Source organism: Sphaeramia orbicularis, chromosome 10 (genome assembly GCF_902148855.1).
Source record: "Sphaeramia orbicularis chromosome 10, fSphaOr1.1, whole genome shotgun sequence".
Classification (NCBI taxonomy): Eukaryota; Metazoa; Chordata; class Actinopteri; order Kurtiformes; family Apogonidae; genus Sphaeramia; species Sphaeramia orbicularis.
Genome location: NC_043966.1, coordinates 50,707,869 through 50,727,376, shown reverse-complemented (window position 1 = coordinate 50,727,376; position 19,508 = coordinate 50,707,869). Strand labels below are relative to the sequence as shown.

The 19,508-nt window shown below is 38.2% G+C and overlaps 2 protein-coding genes and 1 long non-coding RNA gene across 6 annotated transcripts in view; 2 read left to right on the top strand and 1 right to left on the bottom strand.

Moving 5' to 3' along the window:
- csnk1a1 (casein kinase 1, alpha 1) overlaps positions 1-10,598 on the bottom strand; it is a 38,119-nt gene extending 27,521 nt beyond the window's left edge. The window contains exons 1-2 of one of the 3 annotated variants that reach the window (XM_030145488.1): positions 9,789-10,598; positions 9,383-9,489 (exon numbers count right to left, since the gene is read on the bottom strand). In XM_030145488.1, the coding sequence (XP_030001348.1) occupies positions 9,383-9,489; positions 9,789-9,911 (230 nt within the window). In that variant the 5' untranslated portion in view covers positions 9,912-10,598. The remainder of the gene's footprint in view (positions 1-9,382; positions 9,490-9,788) is intronic. The other 2 variants (XM_030145489.1, XM_030145491.1) reach the window with 2 other exon arrangements.
- Positions 5,469-19,508, top strand: part of LOC115427093 (uncharacterized) — a 24,409-nt gene continuing 10,369 nt past the window's right edge. Inside the window, exons 1-2 of the long non-coding RNA XR_003936433.1 lie at positions 5,469-5,503; positions 18,483-18,487. This is a non-coding gene — a long non-coding RNA (uncharacterized LOC115427093). The remainder of the gene's footprint in view (positions 5,504-18,482; positions 18,488-19,508) is intronic.
- On the top strand, positions 11,021-18,233 carry LOC115427092 (trypsin inhibitor ClTI-1-like). 2 transcript variants are annotated; one of them, XM_030145493.1, is made up of 5 exons: positions 11,021-11,031; positions 14,001-14,057; positions 17,683-17,738; positions 17,892-17,998; positions 18,099-18,233. In XM_030145493.1, the coding sequence occupies exons 2-5, from the start codon at positions 14,009-14,011 to the stop codon at positions 18,151-18,153; spliced, it is 267 nt and encodes an 88-aa protein (XP_030001353.1). In that variant the 5' UTR covers positions 11,021-11,031; positions 14,001-14,008; the 3' UTR covers positions 18,154-18,233. The 2 variants fall into 2 exon arrangements, with proteins under 2 accessions (XP_030001353.1, XP_030001352.1); XM_030145492.1 differs by lacking the exon at positions 11,021-11,031 and adding an exon at positions 13,832-13,932.

The following is a 19,508-nucleotide window of genomic DNA, read 5'->3' as shown; positions in this document are numbered from 1 at the left end:
TTAACACCACTAGGCTATGTGCCTTGCATTGCAAAGCAGGCCCGTTAAATTCAACTCTCATTGTCCCTGTATATTAGGGCTGGGCGATATGGAAAAAAATCATAACACAATATTTTCTTTCATATCAGACAATACTGATATGTATCACGATATAAAATCACTATTTTTGTCAAGCTTAAATTTTCCGTTACTCATAAGTTAGATGTGAAGACATCAGAAGGTTATCCTTAATTGAAATATGATTTATTTTCTGTCAAAGGTTCAACATGACAGATGTGCTGAAGAACTGTTTCAGATAAATAAAACCAAACAAAACTAAAGTAAAAGTCTGACCTGCAGAATAGAATAGACTTTTTGTCATCGTCCAATACAGACAACGAAATTGAAAGCGCAAACCTTTAAAGTGCATTTAAAAACATAAATAAATAATATAAAAACAACACACACCAACTGAACCAACAAGCAGGCAAAAGCTTTCACGTTTTAAAAGAGAACACAAACAAAACAGACCATTGGTCAACTTCAAACAAATAAAATCTTCATTCCAAAAAGGTTCGTGTCAAAAGGCAAGTGTTTGCGTTCTTCACATAGGCTACATGTATTCATTCGGTACACCTTTGTATTGTATTGAACGCCCCAAACCGAAACGGTTCAGTGCAAACTACCTTTCAGTAACCCCGTTGCCCAAGTTCTCGGTCAAATTTTCTCCCGGCGGAACCCAAGCATTAGCTTGTGGGCTGCCGCTGGCTCTTATGCCTGAGCTTTGTGCGTCAACCTAACCTGACATGGCTCTAGCGTGATTGGTTCAGTGCAGCGCTACTTAATTATGATTGGCTGTTCTTATGTCTGTCAAAACTAGGGATGGAAATCAAGAACCGGTTCTTTTTGAGAACTGGATTTCAGTAGCTCGATTCCTTGGAATCATTTGCCTGCTTGCTTAACGATTCTGCTTATCGATTCCGCCTTCGTTGCGCATCCATGATGACATCACGCGTATGCTGCATTGCTGTGGTCAGAACGTAGCCAACACAGCGTTGAGGCAGAAACAGCCTAAAAAGACGACACCAGGTCCACTTGTAACACTTGAAAAGCTTCCATTTCTTCAAAAGGGTGGAATCCCTCCAATATGCTCAACCATTTGCCCACACAGCATGCGATTCATTTGATTTTGATTTTGGTTCCATGTAGTAGAAATGCAATAATAGAGGAATTAGTAAAGCGTCTTTAGTTTCACTTTCACTGTATGCCCCCCACACACACACACACACACACAAACCAGGCCCGGCATCATCGGTTATTATTTGTACATACTGTATATGTTATATTTTTTGTGCAGAGATGGAAATATAAAAGACAGTTAACGCAAACACACCCATTTTGTACTCTTTTATTCCCTCACCCAATGAGAATCGATAAGAGAATCAATAAGGAATCGGATCGATAAGCAAAACCGATAATGAAATCGGAATCGTTAAATTCTTATTAATTCCCATCCCTAGTCAAAATGTGGAAGAGTGAATTCTATCAAAATTGTATAGCGCATGTCTTGTATTTCTATCAAGGAAAAGTTATTTTGTGATATATATCATTATTGTTTTATCACTCAACGCTGCTGTATATAGGTGATAGTGTGAAGAGACAAACTTGAAGAATGAGGAAATGACTATGGTAGAAGGTTGCCTCTCTAGAGGTGAGACAGGTGGGAGTCAGTAGAGGAGGACCAGCAGGATAAACAGGTTGGACAGGATCTAACCAGACTGCACTGCAACATAGAGATGGCACAAACATTCAACATACGTCTGTGCTCACACTACAGGAAAGGACGGAAACCTCTACACCGGGGAAAAAAGAATTTTGTAAAAACTACAAATATTGTGGGATTCCTCAGTGCCTCATCAGGTTTATGGTCAGAGCTAGCCAATTTCAGACACAGCAATACATACAGTATGAGTCAGTACTGAAATTCATTCCAAAATGGGTCGCATGTGTTCCACTTTGTACCAGTTCGCCAAACTCTGCATATGTATACAATGTGTGTTTGGGGTAAATTCTGTGGATGTGTCTGAGAAGAATTTGTTTGAAGAACCTGAGCAATGTGTGTATGGTACCTATTTCATATAGCTAGATCTTAGGAAGAGAGCAGGTCTTCTGTTGTCTGCATTCTGCATCTGAATTTTATCAGATGATCTGTCATGGGGTCACATTACATGACTCTGCAGAAGGGAGGGCTTTAATTTGAAACAATGGATTCAAGGAGGAGAGACATGGTGATATCCAGCCAAAGCGATATGAATACAGAGGAGGAGAGAGAAAAGAGAGCTACATTTAACTAGTATCAATGTTTGATAGCTACAATACAATGCCATCAGGGTCACGAAAAGAGCGTTCTGTTGTTGAAGTTTTCATAGATGCTGTTCGTACAGCCTGTAGAGATCTGTACATCTAAATAAGAGTACATGAAATAAAACCTAGTGAAAGTACTGTGAAAGTCTATTTCATTAAATCTGCACATTCACATCGCTTACTGTTTTGTTAAATTTTCACATTTCATTCACAAGTGACAACTGAACTCATTTTGCAATTAAAGAAATATAATACAGAGGAAAAAAGACAGAGCAGTGTGTATTTGCAGTCTAGTGGAATCATGCTGAAAGTAGATTTATTTCAACAAATTCTTGCACCCTGCAGCTGTTACCTCACTCTACACAACACAATAATGAATGACCATCTTGTTTTTAGTTTAAAATGTCTTTTCAAGCAAAGGGAAAAAAAGACAAAAAGATCAGTTTTAGGTGCTTTACAAAGTGGTAACAAAGATTATAAGTCTCACAAAGCTGCACATGTAGCTAATCATTACTGGAAAATACCAGAGAGATTTGGCAAGTTAAAGCTGAGCCAACTAAATGTGGTAGTATGTGTGACATCACTTGCAAGTGCCATAAAAAAAAAACAGTAAAACGGTAGCAGCTATGAAAAATCAACTATAACAGAGCCCAGAAAATAAGAACATTTTGCTGTCACTCAATTTATTGGCCGAGCTTAACCATATCCAAAAGTAGACTTCTGAAGAGAATAGGACAAAATATAATCAATTCTTTTAGAAATTCTTTTGAACAAAACGAAAAGATAGCTATTAATAAATGATTAAGAGACTCTTCTACTCTGATGGCCCTTATGACAAATCTTTCCTGTCATGTTACCTGTTAATTGTATGTTGACTTCTTAACTTATCTCATAAAATCCCTATTAATTTTCGTTACGTTTTAATGGGCATAGATATTCCATCCTTCCATTTTCATTGTTCTAATTAGTTCTATATAGAACTAATAGTTTGGATAGATTGACATATATTTATCTAGACAAATTTTGTGGAGTCACTGAATATAAAAACAGATTCATTTTGGCAGATAAATTTTTACCCCTAGTGAGTGATTTTTTCAAAAAAAAGTAATATAGGTTGACAATAGTTATCCCAATAAATGGCAGAACAATATTTCTTTCAACTCTAAAAGATGATATGGTTACTTATAGGGGTGCAACAGTATAGGTAGCCCACGGTACGATCTGTACCTCAGTTTTTGGACAACAGCTCTAGTACGTGTTTTGTGCGTAAAGAGAACTGTTTTTTTTTTTTTTATATATATATATCTCAAAATTTTATCTCTATTTTGCTTGTCAGCAAAATCTGAATTTCACAGCAGGAACAAATCATATCACTGCACTGAATAAAATAACACTTTCTGTACTGAAGAATATAACACTTTCTTATTCCTTAATTACTTGTATATTAGTATAATGCCGCGTTTCCACTACGTGGAACTGGCTTGACTTGACTCGGGTACCAAGTGCTACTCCTGGAGATCGTTTCCATTACAGGATACTACTGACTTTAGAGTACCTAGATGTCATAGCAACGCTGTGTGTAGCTTCCATAGCATCTGCTCAGAGAGTTGCTGATAAACTCGCTCATTGTGCGTTGCCCCGTACAGCTCACATTAAATCTTTTCATCCGCCACCAAAGACAGAAATGTCTGAATCTCCTCAACCAACCACAGTGTCGTTTTGCAGGCTGTCATCATGGATTAGCCTACTGGTTTATTTACTGTAAACTTCCAAATCTGTTTTTTTTTTTTTTTTTTAAATGGCATGTCACAAATTGATGATGCAATAATGCAGAGACAACTCTCTGACCAATCAGTGGTCTGCAGTATTTAGATGTCACATTTTAGTATTTCTTCACCTGTTTTGGAACCTCTAATGCCGCGTTTCCCCTTCGTGGAACCAGCTCGACTCGGCTCGGTATTCCTGGAGAGCGTTTCCATTACAAGATACTACTGACTTTACAGTACCTGGATGCAGCGCGTTACTTCCGTGTTGTCTGCTCAGAGAGTTGCTGTTAAACTCGCTCGTTGCATGTTGTCTCATCTGAATTTTTACATCGGCCACCAAAGACTGAATCTCCTCAACCAACCATGGTGTACTTTTGGGTTGTTATCATGTGGATTAATGTACCGCTATATTTACTGTCCACTTCCGCATCTGTTTTTTGTAAAAAGGCGGGTCACAGAGAAAACTGTCTGACCAATCAGTGGTCTGCAGTGTGTACATGTCACGTTTTAGCATCTGGTCCCCAGTCCTGGAACCTCGGCGGAGGTGATACCAAAAAAGTAGTACCAGGTACCAGATTCCAGGTCCTTTTACATAATGGAAACGCAAAAAGGTCGAGTCGAGCCGGTACCACGTAGTGGGAACACGGCATAAAACAGGCACATGCACACATAGGGCCCAAAGGGTGCTTGAGCCCCTGCCCTTTTTGCCTCATTGAAAAAAGTGCCCTTATTTTTTTAGAATACATAAATTCCTGTTCTGCATAGGGATGTAAAAGAAAATGAGAGAGCGAGAGCTAGAGCAAGAGAGAGACTTGCGGGGGTGGGCTTTTGCCTGCCTGGACAGGCACACACACTCAGTGGCCTGTCAACCAGTGTGTAAAGCGCCAACACAAAATCTACTGCAAAACCGAACAATACCCTGCGGCCAGTGTGGCCGAAGGTAAAAACCATGGTCCATAAGGTAGGATTGTCCTAAAAGTTCTCTAAAAGTTTTCAACTGGTTCAGAACACAGCAGCAACACTATTAACAGGAACTAGCCTAATAGAAGAGAGCAAATCACCCCTGTACTACAAGCCCTTTACTGGCTCCCAGTCGAGTTTAGAATTAAGTTTAAAATCCTCCTTCTTACATACAAGACCATTAACGGTATGGGCCTTTCTTATTTCAAAGATGCTCTCATGCCGTACCATCCTAACAGACCACTTCACTCACAGAAAGCATGTCTACTGGAGGTTTTCAGGGTCTCAAAGTACAAAAACTGACTGAACCCCACAGTTCAGTCTAAGCCGCCCCAGGAGCAATAATGCTGGGGGAAGTACACAGAGTCCTATCAGCTGTTTCTGGATCTTTGTACCACTTTGTATGTACTTGTAATTTCCAATATCTAGTTTACGTCATCTTTTCATCACTATTCACTCTGTGTCCCTTTCCCCACTCCCCTCTGGGGGAGTGGCTACTGTTTCAGATGTAGCCACCTGGGGAACAATGATGACGGGACCTGCGGTGACTCATCTGTGCCCTGTCCTGACCTGTGACCCTGGACCTCCTCCTTCACCTGCCCGGATGGACCCTCCTCACCCTCATCTGTCTAGATGGCCCCCCATCGTGTGCCCCCACCCTACTGCAGTGCTTCCAGTAGAATTGATCTCTTGGTGTGGCAGTGTGTAATCCGGGGGGGGGGGGGTTTAGAAGGTTTCTGTCCTACTTATAATACTATAAGGGGGGCCAATGTGAAACTTAATGCTCATTTACTTTTCTCCTACAGTGATAATATTTTTGTATGAAATGTATGGTGTGGTGACAAGGATTTTGCCATGGTGCAGCACAATGCCAGAACCTTACCAGCGGAAACGCTGCTACTGCATCCTTACAGACTGGAACTACATCAGTAAATGGATGTCTGTCAGTCCTGGTCTCATCTACAGCCTGTCCATCTATAGGAGTAGATCTCTCCTTCACTGTGGTTCTCCCCGAGGTTTCTCTTTTCCCACTGGGTTTTTTGGAGTCTTTCCTTGCCGAGAAGGGGGTTATAAGGATGGGGAATGCCCAGGACATTAATCCATTTGCTCCATTGACTGTTGTTGACTGTTATTTATATAGTCAATAAATTCTGTAAAGTCCTGTGAGGCGATCTTGTTGTGATATTGGGCTCTACAAATAAAATTGAATTGAATAGATGCTACAAGATATTTGAAAATGAATGCACATGTAGCCTCTGATTTCAAGATTCATTCATTGTTTCATTCATTCTTCATTTTTTATTCTCATTATTTTTTAGTTAATATCACAATAGCCATCATATGCTGCATGATATGGAAATGGAAATTTAACTTACAAGAAAATAAATACAACTATTGTTAATGGTTGGAACAGGACAAGGACTTCCCAATCGACAGAGAAAAATCTAGAGAAAAGTTTAAAACAATTACAATAATAAAATGTTTGCTCAATATACATGAGTAAAATTAAATAATGAAAATGTGTATCACAATATTCAGAATTGTTGTTACTGCAATTGTGAATATTTCTTCAACCTCTTTCGTCAGCCTTTAATGACCAGTCCTAAAAAAAAAAAAACCCTAAAAAGTAGGCCAACAGCATACAAAAATGATGCAGCATGCCCTGTGCAGATCAAATACAGAGATGAAAGCATGGGTAATAAGAAATAATAAAGCTTTGTTTACAAAAGATATGTCTCCACTATACTGCAATTTACTGTAACTGGTGACACTCAAAGCAACTATCATTACAGAAACTCACTTATACATCTGTCTCTTGACACAAAAAAGCATACTTGGCAACAAAACCCTGTGTCCTTAAAAAGCCATCAGACAAACAATGTGGGTCTAATTTGTGAAGTTGTGTGCTCAGAGTTCAGGTTACCACTAAGTCACTACACAGTCATTGTCTCCATTCAACCCTGTGCCAGCTGTACTCTATACTGTATAAGGCAGTGCATGTTAGCGCTATTAGCCAGATATAGAACAGGGAAGGAAAAGGGAAGAGCAGCCAAACTCTAGGATTTTGTGTCTGTCTGTCTGTGAGCCACTATACACACCTACATACTTTGTCAAGAACAAACAGCATTAACAGTGTCTTTAGATGTAAGCAATTACACTAATATTGTTAACCACTGGCTTTCCTTTACAGTAAGTACCATTCTGGAACAATAATAGATGTAAAACTTATAAAATATACGAGCTAATATTTCAAGTTAGTATTCCCACCTGTGTACGTTTAGGTCAAATTATATGACCGCTTGTATTCCCAGTGCAATGTGCATATCAGTGTCATCAGGGAGTTAATGCTAATATTAACATAGCCTTTTTTTTTTACTTTGTGTTCTGTCTGTCACTTTAACCTCTATCGTCAGCTTTTATCAAAGGATGCAGGTGACAGAAAACTGCAATATAAAGCCTCAAAACTAAACTAAACAATCATACTGTTACGTATATTGACAAATTATGACCCACGTCCACACAAAAAGGTCACCAACACATCCTAAGAATATAAACACAGAAGGCTTACTGGTTCTTAATGTTTGATCTCCAGAGTACATATGCAACACACACCTGTCTCACACCTGATGTAACCAGTTTCACTACTTGCAGTGGAAGAACAGTGTTGGAGCTTCCTCTCCACGACCAGTCCACATTTGTTAGGAGTTTGTCGCAAGCAAAATTTTGCCAATTTTCTCTGTGGTTCATTTCTAAAGTGAAGATGCTGTGAGATGATCTTGTCTTGTTTTTGGTCCTGACTATTGCTTCAATAGTCAACCCCTACAGGTTAAACTGGACAAACCAAACACTTTCATAGCCAGTTTCCTCATCATGGAGCCTCAGCCTACTCTGAGAATGAAGTCTCCACAGAAACATTTTTAGCCAATGACGATGTCTACAAAACTGATCCTTAATGTTAACTCACCCTGAGAGTACTACAAAAAGTAACTGAACAAATAATTTCTTGGAACATTAATGCCACAAACAATATATTTAGTGTTTTTTTATTTATTTATTTATGGCATTTCTACTATACACCATAATTTTAATAAAACAATTCTTGATGACTGCAGATGAAAAACAAGCATTATTCACTTTGATGCTGACTAGGCTGAAAGCACCATTTGTAACTGGCACGCAGAAGGTAAGTACAGAAATAAAGTAATAATCTAAGAATTTTAACTAGTCTAACCAAATACATAGAGTATAAAATACCATACCATACCAACTTTATTTATAAAGCACTTTAAGAACTTTGCAGCTGGCCAAAGTGCCGTACACCAAACATAAAACATGGAAATACATATTACATTACTTGCCCTCAGATCTACTCTGCACAAGTAAAACTATATAAATTCAGTGTAGTCAGGTGAGTAATTATTGGATCTCACTTCAACACACCATGCTACCGTAGTCCTGCTGTAGTAGGATTGTGCTGCCATTACTTACGGTAAACTAGTTTCACATGATGCGTGTACACATTCACATCAATATAGTAGCTGTACTTCTGGATTTGGCCACCATTACCATTCTTTCTCAATGCCTAGATATACAGTCATCATTTTTCCTATAAATAAACTAAAACACAACTGGACTCAACAATGCTTCCAAGTGCTTTGCCACTTCCGAGAAGACGTTCTTCACAAAAAGTTATAAACCGCATTATAAAACACCAGCGTGGCTAGTGTCTACAGTAAAACCACTTGTTCCGTGACACCCCATAACACTTAGATAAACAGAAAAATACCCTGAGCCACGTTTGAAAAGGGTGATTCATGAATGTGTCAGGCCTGAAGTCACAAGGTGAAAACACTTCTACCGTACGGCTATGATTGTTGTTTTCGCCTCTGTGCTCCGCCGCCATTTTATAACAGTAGAGGAAGACATATTGGGAGCTAACACAACAAAAGAGGAGCGGCCATTTCCAACCGCACAGTAGCTTTTCCTTACCCCGTCAACTGTTATTCAAGACACAAACGCCTAGCCCCGAAACATACTAAAGTGGCGGAATGAAATAAATGAAATATACAAAGACAAAAGAAGACGGAAAATACAGGACGTCAAGCTGAAAGCGCCTTTAGTCGTAACTAGGCGAAGTAACGTTAGGCAGATTAGTAGGCCTGAGGCCAGCAGAGCTGCTATCACTACATTAACTATATTCTCTTCAGTTCAAATGTCCCCATGTAAATATCGGTAATAAACAATGCATGACAGTTAGTAACTTCATAATGTAAAGACATAAAAAGGAATGTAAAGTAATGATTTCTTCTTACCGTATGTGTGGAATCCCGACACCACCTTGCAAGATTTTGTACAGTTTGCTTTCATATAACAACTGTGGATGTCTGGCTTTCTGTGATTCCAATTTTACTGCTACCTCCTGAAAATGACAAAAATATTTCATAAATATTGTAACTACTGACTGAGATAGTGACAGACATTTACAGTAACTTGTCTACAAAAAATCCAGTTACCCAGTGTACGGTAAATACTGCCAATTGTGTCAGGTTTTAGCTAACTCCCTTCATCAGTTTGATATACTTTGGCCACAAAGCTATGTTGCGAACAGCCTTACATAGTTCTGAGCCCACCGCAGCTTTGTTGTTAAGACAAAAAAACGTTAACACTCCCATCTAGTCTTAAGAACTCAAACAAAATAAGCAAGTAACATTAATTTACCTCTCCATTTGTGATGTTAATAGCCAGATATATGTCACCGAAGGATCCCGATCCAATTTTTCTAACAAGCTTGTATTTTCCACCGACGATGAATTCGGCTTTAGAACCACTGCTGCTCGCCATAATATCCAACAAGACAATCTCCACCCAATGCACTTCAAAATCTTTTGCTTGGCAATCTAGCCGAGTCGTCAGCAGAACATACAGAGTCCTGAGCCAGTTGGTGTTGAGCAATTAAGGACTTGCTGTTACTCCAGGTATTGAATGCTAACGTTCACAACCAAGTTGAAAAATAGATGTATCCCGTCGGTCTCCGCTAAATTGGTATACTACATGTACGGAATCTTCTTGATTAAAAGCCTCTTTTGTGAAAACCGGAATGCCTTGCAGTTCCAAATTATGTACATACAGAACTAAATCCAACGAAGCTTAGGGCTGTCTATAACCACCTAGTAACAGCTACCTCGAAGTAGCAGCTAGTCAAATGTAACGTTAGCTAGCGTTAGCATCAAGCTAACATTGTCGCAAGGACCGCCGTGAGAAAATGTCCAGACCTCCTCCCTTTTGAGGGGCAAATGATGTTTGTTTAATTATACGTCCGATCGTTCCGTTGCCTTTTATATCTTTTTAATCCTTGAAGAGCGTTTTCAACAAACTTAAAGGGTCGCGACAAACTGTACAGCGCAACCCACTCACTCCGCCATCTTGTCTTCTCTACCCTTTCTCTCAGCTGGTTTCCGTTGGTAGCGATTAGCTAAGGTTAGAGATCTCAGAACCACTTCATGGACCACCGGAAATTATATAACTACCATAAAAGCCACTAGGGTTCAGCACAGTTATACACGTGTGACATACAGAATAGAAATATTTTTTCCAATGTCCGCAATGCACCTCATTGATGGGAAGAAATCCAACAGGAAAGTTACAATTCCGTAAATTTATGCAACAGATTCGTTCTCCTGTAAAGCTGGCTACTCAGAATTTATAGAATATGAACTGTCTAGAACTGTTGTAGCACCATACATAGTTTCGCTTCACATTTTGTAGTTTCAAGTATAAATGAAGAACCACCAGAGCAACATGACTGTCTAATTTCCACTGCCTAAATACAAACAATATGGTCCCTGTTGTAAAATATGTTTACGCAAGGACTATGAACGCACCAAGAGGTGGTATTTACGATTGACGTTTCTCGGCAGTGTCATGCCAACCATCCTCTCTCTCTCTCTCTCTCTCTGCGTTGGTGCGTGTGTATTGATCACCAAACACTTTGTTATTATCGTACATACTTTTTTATCCGTACAGTTTCATCCCGTTTCTACCTTCGCCCAAACGTTGGCATGTACTTTCTCCCACAGTTTTCGGATTAAATGAGACCAATATTTTGTTCACTCAATATATCCAGAAGTACATTTTTACATCTGGCTAAAACATAAAGAAAACAGCAGAAAAATCTGTGTTGTAAAATAGTGTACTGGAATACTTCAGATACCAAACTTAGAACACATGTTTATTATGGTAATTGCCTGTGCTGTGGAAAATTCCGTCACTAGCGCCCTCATGCGGCCAATACCAGTAATTTCCTACTCATTATTATTTGCATTGTTTTAGTGATTTGATAGGTTAATATCTCAACCTAAAAGAATTAAAAAAAAAAAAAAATAGAATGTCTTTATCAGAAAATGCACACACTGGTACTGCACACTTGTATTTATCACTTTTTCTGACTTTCTGAAAAGCATTTCACTCTCCCTGTTGACCATATGTCATCCATTGTTCATGAAACCTGTGTCCTGGCTACCATTGGCATTTGAAGCACTCCAAACACACTTTACATCTTGGGTGATGAGCTGCACAGCACTTTTAAATCCCATGTCCCATATGTAGGAAGAAATTATTTCCTATCCTGTCATAAATTTTAACTGCACTTTCCTAAAAGCAACAAACAAAAAAATGCATTTCCATGTATTTCCATCCACGCTATTATATGAAGAGCAGGTGTTGGTTTATGGACATCAGCAGGAGCGGCATATCAGTTATAGTTGTGTATGTTAACTGTTTGAGAGAAAAGGTCATAGAGTGGTAATATGTTACCTTCAGTAGATTATATTTGAAATGGTCTGACAAGAAACTAAAATTGTAGCACCTTCTAAGGACTGTGTTTTCAGGCTGTAGAAAATCTACTCTGTTATAGTAGGTTTGACCAATCATAGTTTTCAGCGAGGGAGAGGATTAAATCCGTGACTGATAGCTGTACCAACAGATCACTGTTGAGAGTTCATCAGAAGTGACCATGTTGATCTAGTTCATACAGAGCCAATAATGCAGCTCCCTTAACTCTGGGGCGTGATGCAGGTTCATCTGTTTTTATATTTATGGGTTTGATTTGGACCGAGATGAGAAGGAGGGGGTGTCAGCCAGTGTACACAAACAACCGGCTTCCAACACAAAAGAGACTGCTACACATACTTCATATAGTCACACACAAATCTTAGATACTGACAAAACAAAGTATTCATAATTAATGTATTTACAGATAAATATATGACTATTGCTGTTCAGAATTACTGTAAGTATAATAAGATACACAATGTTATATGTGTTTAAGTCAGAGCTGACTTTTGCTCCGGTAAAAGTAAAGATACTTGGGTATAAACAGACTTTGATTGAAGAAGGAATCCTCATTCACCTTTTATGCAGAAAAAAATGAAATACAACTATAAACTCTGAAGTGTGTAAAAAAAAAAAAAAAAAGACAATTCTCTGTATTTATTCATTATTAATTTATTTGAATGTTTACAGGATTTGCCTCATGTTACATTTTTATCTCGGCCTGTTTTTTATGTTGCTTTTATTTACTTTATATCTTCAAGTCATTTTTTTAGTACTGAGATTGACGTCAAGTGTTTGTCATTAGGTTTTGTTACATCAATTACATTGGATTTATGACTTTTAGTAATAAACAAAAGTAAAACATCAAAAACATAAATTCTCAAGACATACATAAATGTGTGAAAACTCTCCTGAAGTACAGTGGCAAAGTGTCACGACTGATAAAGAACCCACAAGCAGACACAAGAGTATAACGGAAAAGGCTCTTTATTGAGCTCCAAAAAGGCAGAGAAAAAACACAATAACAGGACGCGTGGTGAAACACACCAAGTAGACAATGCATCAACAACTGTAGAGTGTTGTTGACAATTACCTGACTGACTGGAAGCAGGTGAAGGAGAGGCACAAACAAAAAGTAGGCTAGTGGTAGCTGCATAAAACAAACAGACTGGGAGTGAAGGGAAAGTGAGCTTAAATAGTGAGCGGTGACTAATGGCAATTGTGTTGAGTGGGGAGTGACTAGTGATAACTAGTGTGGGAGTGAGAATGAAATGACCCAACACCACCACCATGAGGTGCCAATGGACTGAAAACATAAAAGATAGAGATAAATGAGTGGACGTGACACAAAGTAATTGGGCTTTGTTACCTCCGCCAAGGAGGTTATGTTTTCATCGGGGTTTGTCTGTTTGTTTGTCTGTTAGCAAGATAACTCAAAAAGTTATGGACAGATTTTCATGTTGATACTGGCACAAGGAACAAATTATTAAATGGTGGTGTTTATTGGGTTTTTTGTTTTTTTTTGTCTGTCTGTTAGCAAAATAACCCCAAAAGTTATGGAAGGACTTGGATGAAATTTTCAGAAAATGTTGATGCTGGCACAAGGAACAAATGATTAAATTTTGGTGGTTGTTGGGGGGGACTGATCTGCCTTGGCGGAGGTCTGCACTCTCCGAGTGCTTTTCTAGTTTTTGTTACTTCCCCATCAGTTTTAGTCAGTGTGACTAAGCGCTCTTATCTAAAAGATTTGATTCAATTCATTTATTTAACTCAAAGGTCTGAATAAACTACCACACCAATATGTACAGTGGACTATGGAGACAAACCCTATATTTGTGTCAGTGTTTTATTTGCTGAATGTGTGTGTGGTTGGACTAAAACTTGAGTTCTTTGTTTTTCTAGTCTGCTGGATTTTTGTTTTTTTTTTCCAGTGGTGTAATGTTTTGACCCTGAAATACAGGTCAGTCAGTGTTCATTAGATAAGCAGCCAATCAGAGGACAGCTCCAGCCTGACCCACAGGTTCTGGATAAAGTAAGCAATGTCCTGTGACATACACACCTGTTACACACAAGCAAACACTCAGATGAATTTCCACACAGGAGAAGTCATGAAGCTGACCATGCTGCTCTGCTCTACCCTACTGATCTCTGTGTTGGGTGAGTTCATTATGAACAACTACAAAGAATAATCAGATCAAGTTTCTGCCTAAGAATGTTTTTTTTGTTTTTTTTCCCAAAATGGAATTTTGTGTCAAATTGAATATTTTCTAAAGAAAAGGGATACTTAAAATATGAGACCTTATCAGCTTGCAAGTGTGCATAAGTGACTGTATTACAAGACAACCTAATCAGACTTATGTTCAAAGTAGCCCAAGGATTATATTACATGGTATTAACATGGAACTGCAGATCACATTACAGTATCCCATAACCAGAGATACTGACAGGAATAAATATTCACATCATTTTTGAAGACTTTGGTAAAATAGATAAAACAGCAGCATCTCTACTAACACTTTATGCTATAGCTTACTGCACAAAAGTTACCAAAAACAAAAAAAATACTTCAACAAAAGATGTACAATTTTCTAGCATGTTCAGCTTTCTACAGAAATGTAACATCTTTCATCAAGTGTTTGTTAAGAGAACAAAAGCCAAACACAGAAACAAAGTACAAGGAAAGATGTGGCTGGGCTGCATTCCAAAAGCAGGTCTTACATTCTGTCAGAAAGGACGGGTCTTGTGCAAAGGATGTAAGGTCACATTGTGTCACTTTGTAGGGTGGGGGTGGAGTATATGACAAATGATGTGAATTGGTTTACATAATCACTTCTTCAAATGGCTGCATTTTTAGATCACAACCTGTTGAGGTTGGGTTAGTTCTTCAGTTGCAGAGTTGGGTTTTACAAAACTTGTTCTTTCTACTTTCTACTTTGCCACTATACTTATGGGCTGATCTTATCAGAAAAAATCTATTTATGTACTTCTTGCTTGTGCATGTAAAAGTTAGAATTACTCTGTTTAGATGGGAGGGATTTTTTATTCTATGTTTTGAGCTATTATTTTCCCTCAAAGTCAGTATTCCCGTTTTAAAGCCTAATACTATCCATCAGCCACAATCAGCAACAACTTTTCATACCAATAGTTTGTAAAACATTCTATTTGTGACATCGATTAATCACTTTATGTTCAGTTGCATGGCTTTGCAAAACAGACAGTGTTTTCAAATATGTTCTAGTGGGATGTTGTGAAGGCTTTAAGAAATTTATTTTGAAGATTAAGATGATTTTATAGTGAAATGAAAGTTGACTGAGTACAGAGAATCATTTCTAGAAACCGACTGTCTGTTCTTGCAGACTGTTTTTTTTAACAGAAAATGATGGTGTTCTACAAGTGGACAAAAAAAGTGTCCCCCTCATTTCAAATTCTTATATATTTGTATGAAATTTATCATAATTCTCCAGTTTTGGCCAAAAATGGGTTTTGATTGTTGTCTATGAATCTCTGTGAACATGTACCAAATTAGAAAAAAAGTCTCTCAAATCAACGCGATATCATGACTTGCGTAAATATACACACCACTTATAATTGGTGTTAATTGGCATGTTATCTCTATGCATTATAAGCTTTCCACGTGTATGTTCATGCCTTGTCAAATACCACACACTGAGTGTTCGGGTCAGGGGTCAGGGGTCAGGGTACCGAAGATTTTGGCGTAAATTGACACTTGATCAAATGATGCTGAATAACACGTGAAAGGATGAACATGCGCACATATAGCACGCCAAATGCCATACAAACTGGTGTGACATACAATGCGATTTCATGAGGTCAGTCTCCTTAAATTATTCTTCAGATATTTTCACAATCATCATAATTCACACATAATTAGCATACAAATTCTTGAGTTAAGGCTAAAAATGTGTTTTGTGAAATCAAAATGACCATGACCTTTGCCCTTTGGTCACTAAATCCTACTGGTTTCATCTTTGAGTCAAAATCAACATTTACTCCAAATTTGATATTCTGTCACATATTCCTAAGACATTAAATTCACAAGAATATGGATGGATGGATAGTACGAAAAGATAATTCCTCCATTCCTGCAATTAGTACAAGGACTAAAATGGCTCATTACTTTTGTTTGAATGCTGTTTCATTCAGAGCAATTATCAGTTATTTTAATTGTAATTTTTTAAAAGATTTTTTTAGTTTGTTTACATTAAAATTGAAAGACAAAAATGATAAACAACAGTAAGACAAAAGTGTAAAATACACAACATGATCACATAAAATATGCAACAAAGTCAAATCAAAGTAATAAAGAAGCAACAGGACAAAAACGAAATAAAAGAAACAGATGCAGATTGAGAGTAAGAGGTTCAAGTCCTGTTGATACGGACAACTGCTATGTTCATTGGAGTGAAGTCAGTGTTTATGATGACATGACACTGTCTTCAGTATGGGACAACCATCACATTCATCCATGTTTAAGAATGGGATAGCTTAGGAACAATTTGAGGGAACTTTTTGTAATTTGGCACAAATGTCTGCTTGGACATAGAGATGAACTGACATGATTTAGGTGGACAGAGGTCTAAGGTCAAGGGGATTTTGACCTCCCACAACCCATTATGGACACAAGTCCTGATAAATGAGAGACCCTCATGATTATTTTGCAAAGTCAGACGTGTCCATCTGACTGAGGTGATGGTTTTTGTTACTTTTATCTTTTCAGGGCCTGTACTGTTTCTATTTTACTGCAGCAAAGAAGTTGAAACAGTAGTTCTACTGTTATTCCAGTGTTTGTATTCCCCTGTACTTCTACTAGAGCAGGGGTGTCAAACTCACTTTAGTTCAGGAGCCACATTCAGCCCAATATGATCTGAAGTGAGCCGAAACAGTGAAATAATTAGTGAAAAAAACTTAAATTACACAATGGCGATTTTTAAATCTGCAAAGTTTTCTTAAAAATGTGGACAACATGAACAACCTGAAATATCTGAAGAAAGTTAAGTGCAATTTTAACAATATTATACAGATCACAGTACATCTACAAATACACAAAACATTTACTAACAGGCAGAATATTGTTAACATTGCATTTACTTCTCTTCAGACATTTGAAAATGTAAGCATATTCATGTAATGTTCTTTTTTTTTTTACACCAAAACAAAGAGGAACAAGAAAAGCACTCAGAGAGTGCAGACCTCCGCCAAGACAGATCTGTCGTGTGTCCCCCCCCCCATCACCACCAAAATTTAATCATTTCTTCCTTGTGCCAGTATCAACATTTCCTGAAAATTTCATGAAAATCCGTCCATAACTTTTTGAGTTATCTTGCTAACAACCAAACAAACATGCAAACAAACAAACAAACACGCATGCACACAAACACACAAAGCAAAGCGATCACAATACCTCCTAGCGGAGGTAAAAATTTGGAGTTGTCATTATTTATAGGTTATTTTGATGGTATTTTACTGGTCTGGTCCACTTTATGTTATATTGGTCTATATGTCGAACATGAACCAAAATTATTTTAACATCCTTGATGGAACTCAGTGTAATTTTTTGCATTTCACAAATTCATCCCGCGGGCCGGATTGGACCATTTGGTGGGCCGGTTTTGGCCCACGGGCCGCATGTTTGACACCTGTGTACTAGAGTGATGACAGTGGGGACTTTGCCACCTCTGTTGTCATGGTTCAGAATAGAATAAGGTGCAGGCAAAGTGAGAGTATGTCCTCCAAGTGTAAACCTATTTGTGTGTGTTTGTAGTCCTGACACAGATGGGTTCCGCTGAAGGAGAGGGTTCAGCTTCTGAGGCCAGAGAGGTGAGACCGCTGGAGAAACAAGACTCAGTCTGGACCGATTATTCATAACAGAATTAACACACGATCTTCTCAGTTATTCTAGTTTTGAAGTCAAATTGAAAGCAAAAATGTATGTTTGTCTGATCTGATTCTGTGACTGTGTTTTATGTCTAGCCGAACTGTGAGAGGTATGGGCTGATCTGCACCAAGGAGTTTGATCCAGTGTGTGGCAGTGATGGACTCACCTACAACACTGAGTGTGTTCTGTGCCAGGCAAACAGGTGTGTGTCATACACACACCAACATAAAAGCACACATGCAAATGTACACAAACCCATCCAGTCATCCTGCTCTAATCTCCTGTCCTGTTCTTTCCAACAGAGAACGTGGAATGAATGTCAAAGTGCTTAAGAAGGGGAAATGCACTGATGACTAACCTTCAGGTGCAGGGTTAAACCATCATGCACAGACTCCAGCATTTGTTGCATTCCTAATAAATCTGTGCACTTCAACATGTCTCCTTTTTGTATTCATTTATTCCATTTTTTCTCCTGCATATATCACGCACATGTGCTTAATGTGCCCCTTATGGAGCACCAGAAAAAAAAATTCAAGTGAAGACCTGACAACCCCCAGTTGATCAGTAAAAGGCAGCATTGTGTTCAATGTTCAATAGATGGAAGATGAACATTAATTTACCTATGTTATGAACACTGTTATTTCTGACCTGATTGTACTTCATAATATGAACACCTTTCCTGACAGTTTCAGTTGGCCTTAGGGAACGAACTCAGAAGAATTGGATAGCACTTTTCTTTTCTTTTCTTTTCTTTTCTTTTCTTTTCTACTGGATCACCAACTGATAGATTAAAAAAACAGGACTAATGGCCCTGTAGCTCGCTGGCATGTTCTATCAAGAATCAATACCAAGTTGAATTTGTGAGGTTGTCAGGTTCTGCCGCTATGTTAGGGTCCTGTGGTCTGGATCAAATCAAATCAAATCAAATCAAATCAAATGTATTTATATAGCGTCACATCATAACAAAAGTTATCTCATGACACTTCACATTTAGAGCTGGTCTAACCCAGACTCTCAAGCCAGTTTACAGAAACCAACAGAATCCTCCAGGAGTAAACACTTGGTGACAGTGGCGAGGACAAACTTCCTTTTAACAGCAGAAATCTGGAGCAAACCCTGACTCCTGGAGGATGGACGTGTGACAGGACCAGCTGGGGTTAAAGAGAGAGGGTTAAAGGAAGAGAGAGAGAGAGAGATTGGGGGAGGGCGAGAAGGGGGGAAATAGGGACATACGGATGCGCAGCAAAATGAACTAGAACTGTACTAACTGTACTGAACTACAACAAAAACTAAAACACCTGGTGCGAGTATAATTACCAATAGCTAACACAAATGTCTATAACTGTTGATACTACTACTCCAAATACAAGTATTAACAGTGGATATACTACTACTACAACTGTTAGTATAAATAATAGAAACCTTGTAGAAGCCGATTCAGTAATAACAGCCGATAGCATAATAACCGCTGATAACGTAATAAATTTGCCATTTTTAAAATGTAATAGGCCAATAACGTAATATCTGGCCAATAATGTAATAAAAGTCCTGAACTGATAACGTAATAACTTTTGGTCAATAATGTTATAACTTATTGGCTGGTTATTACGTTATTGGCCTGGTAAAAAAAAACAAAAAAAAAAACTTTGCAAATGTAATAACTGAGCCAATAACATAATAAGTTAGTGTCATATCAGTACTTGGACTCTTGT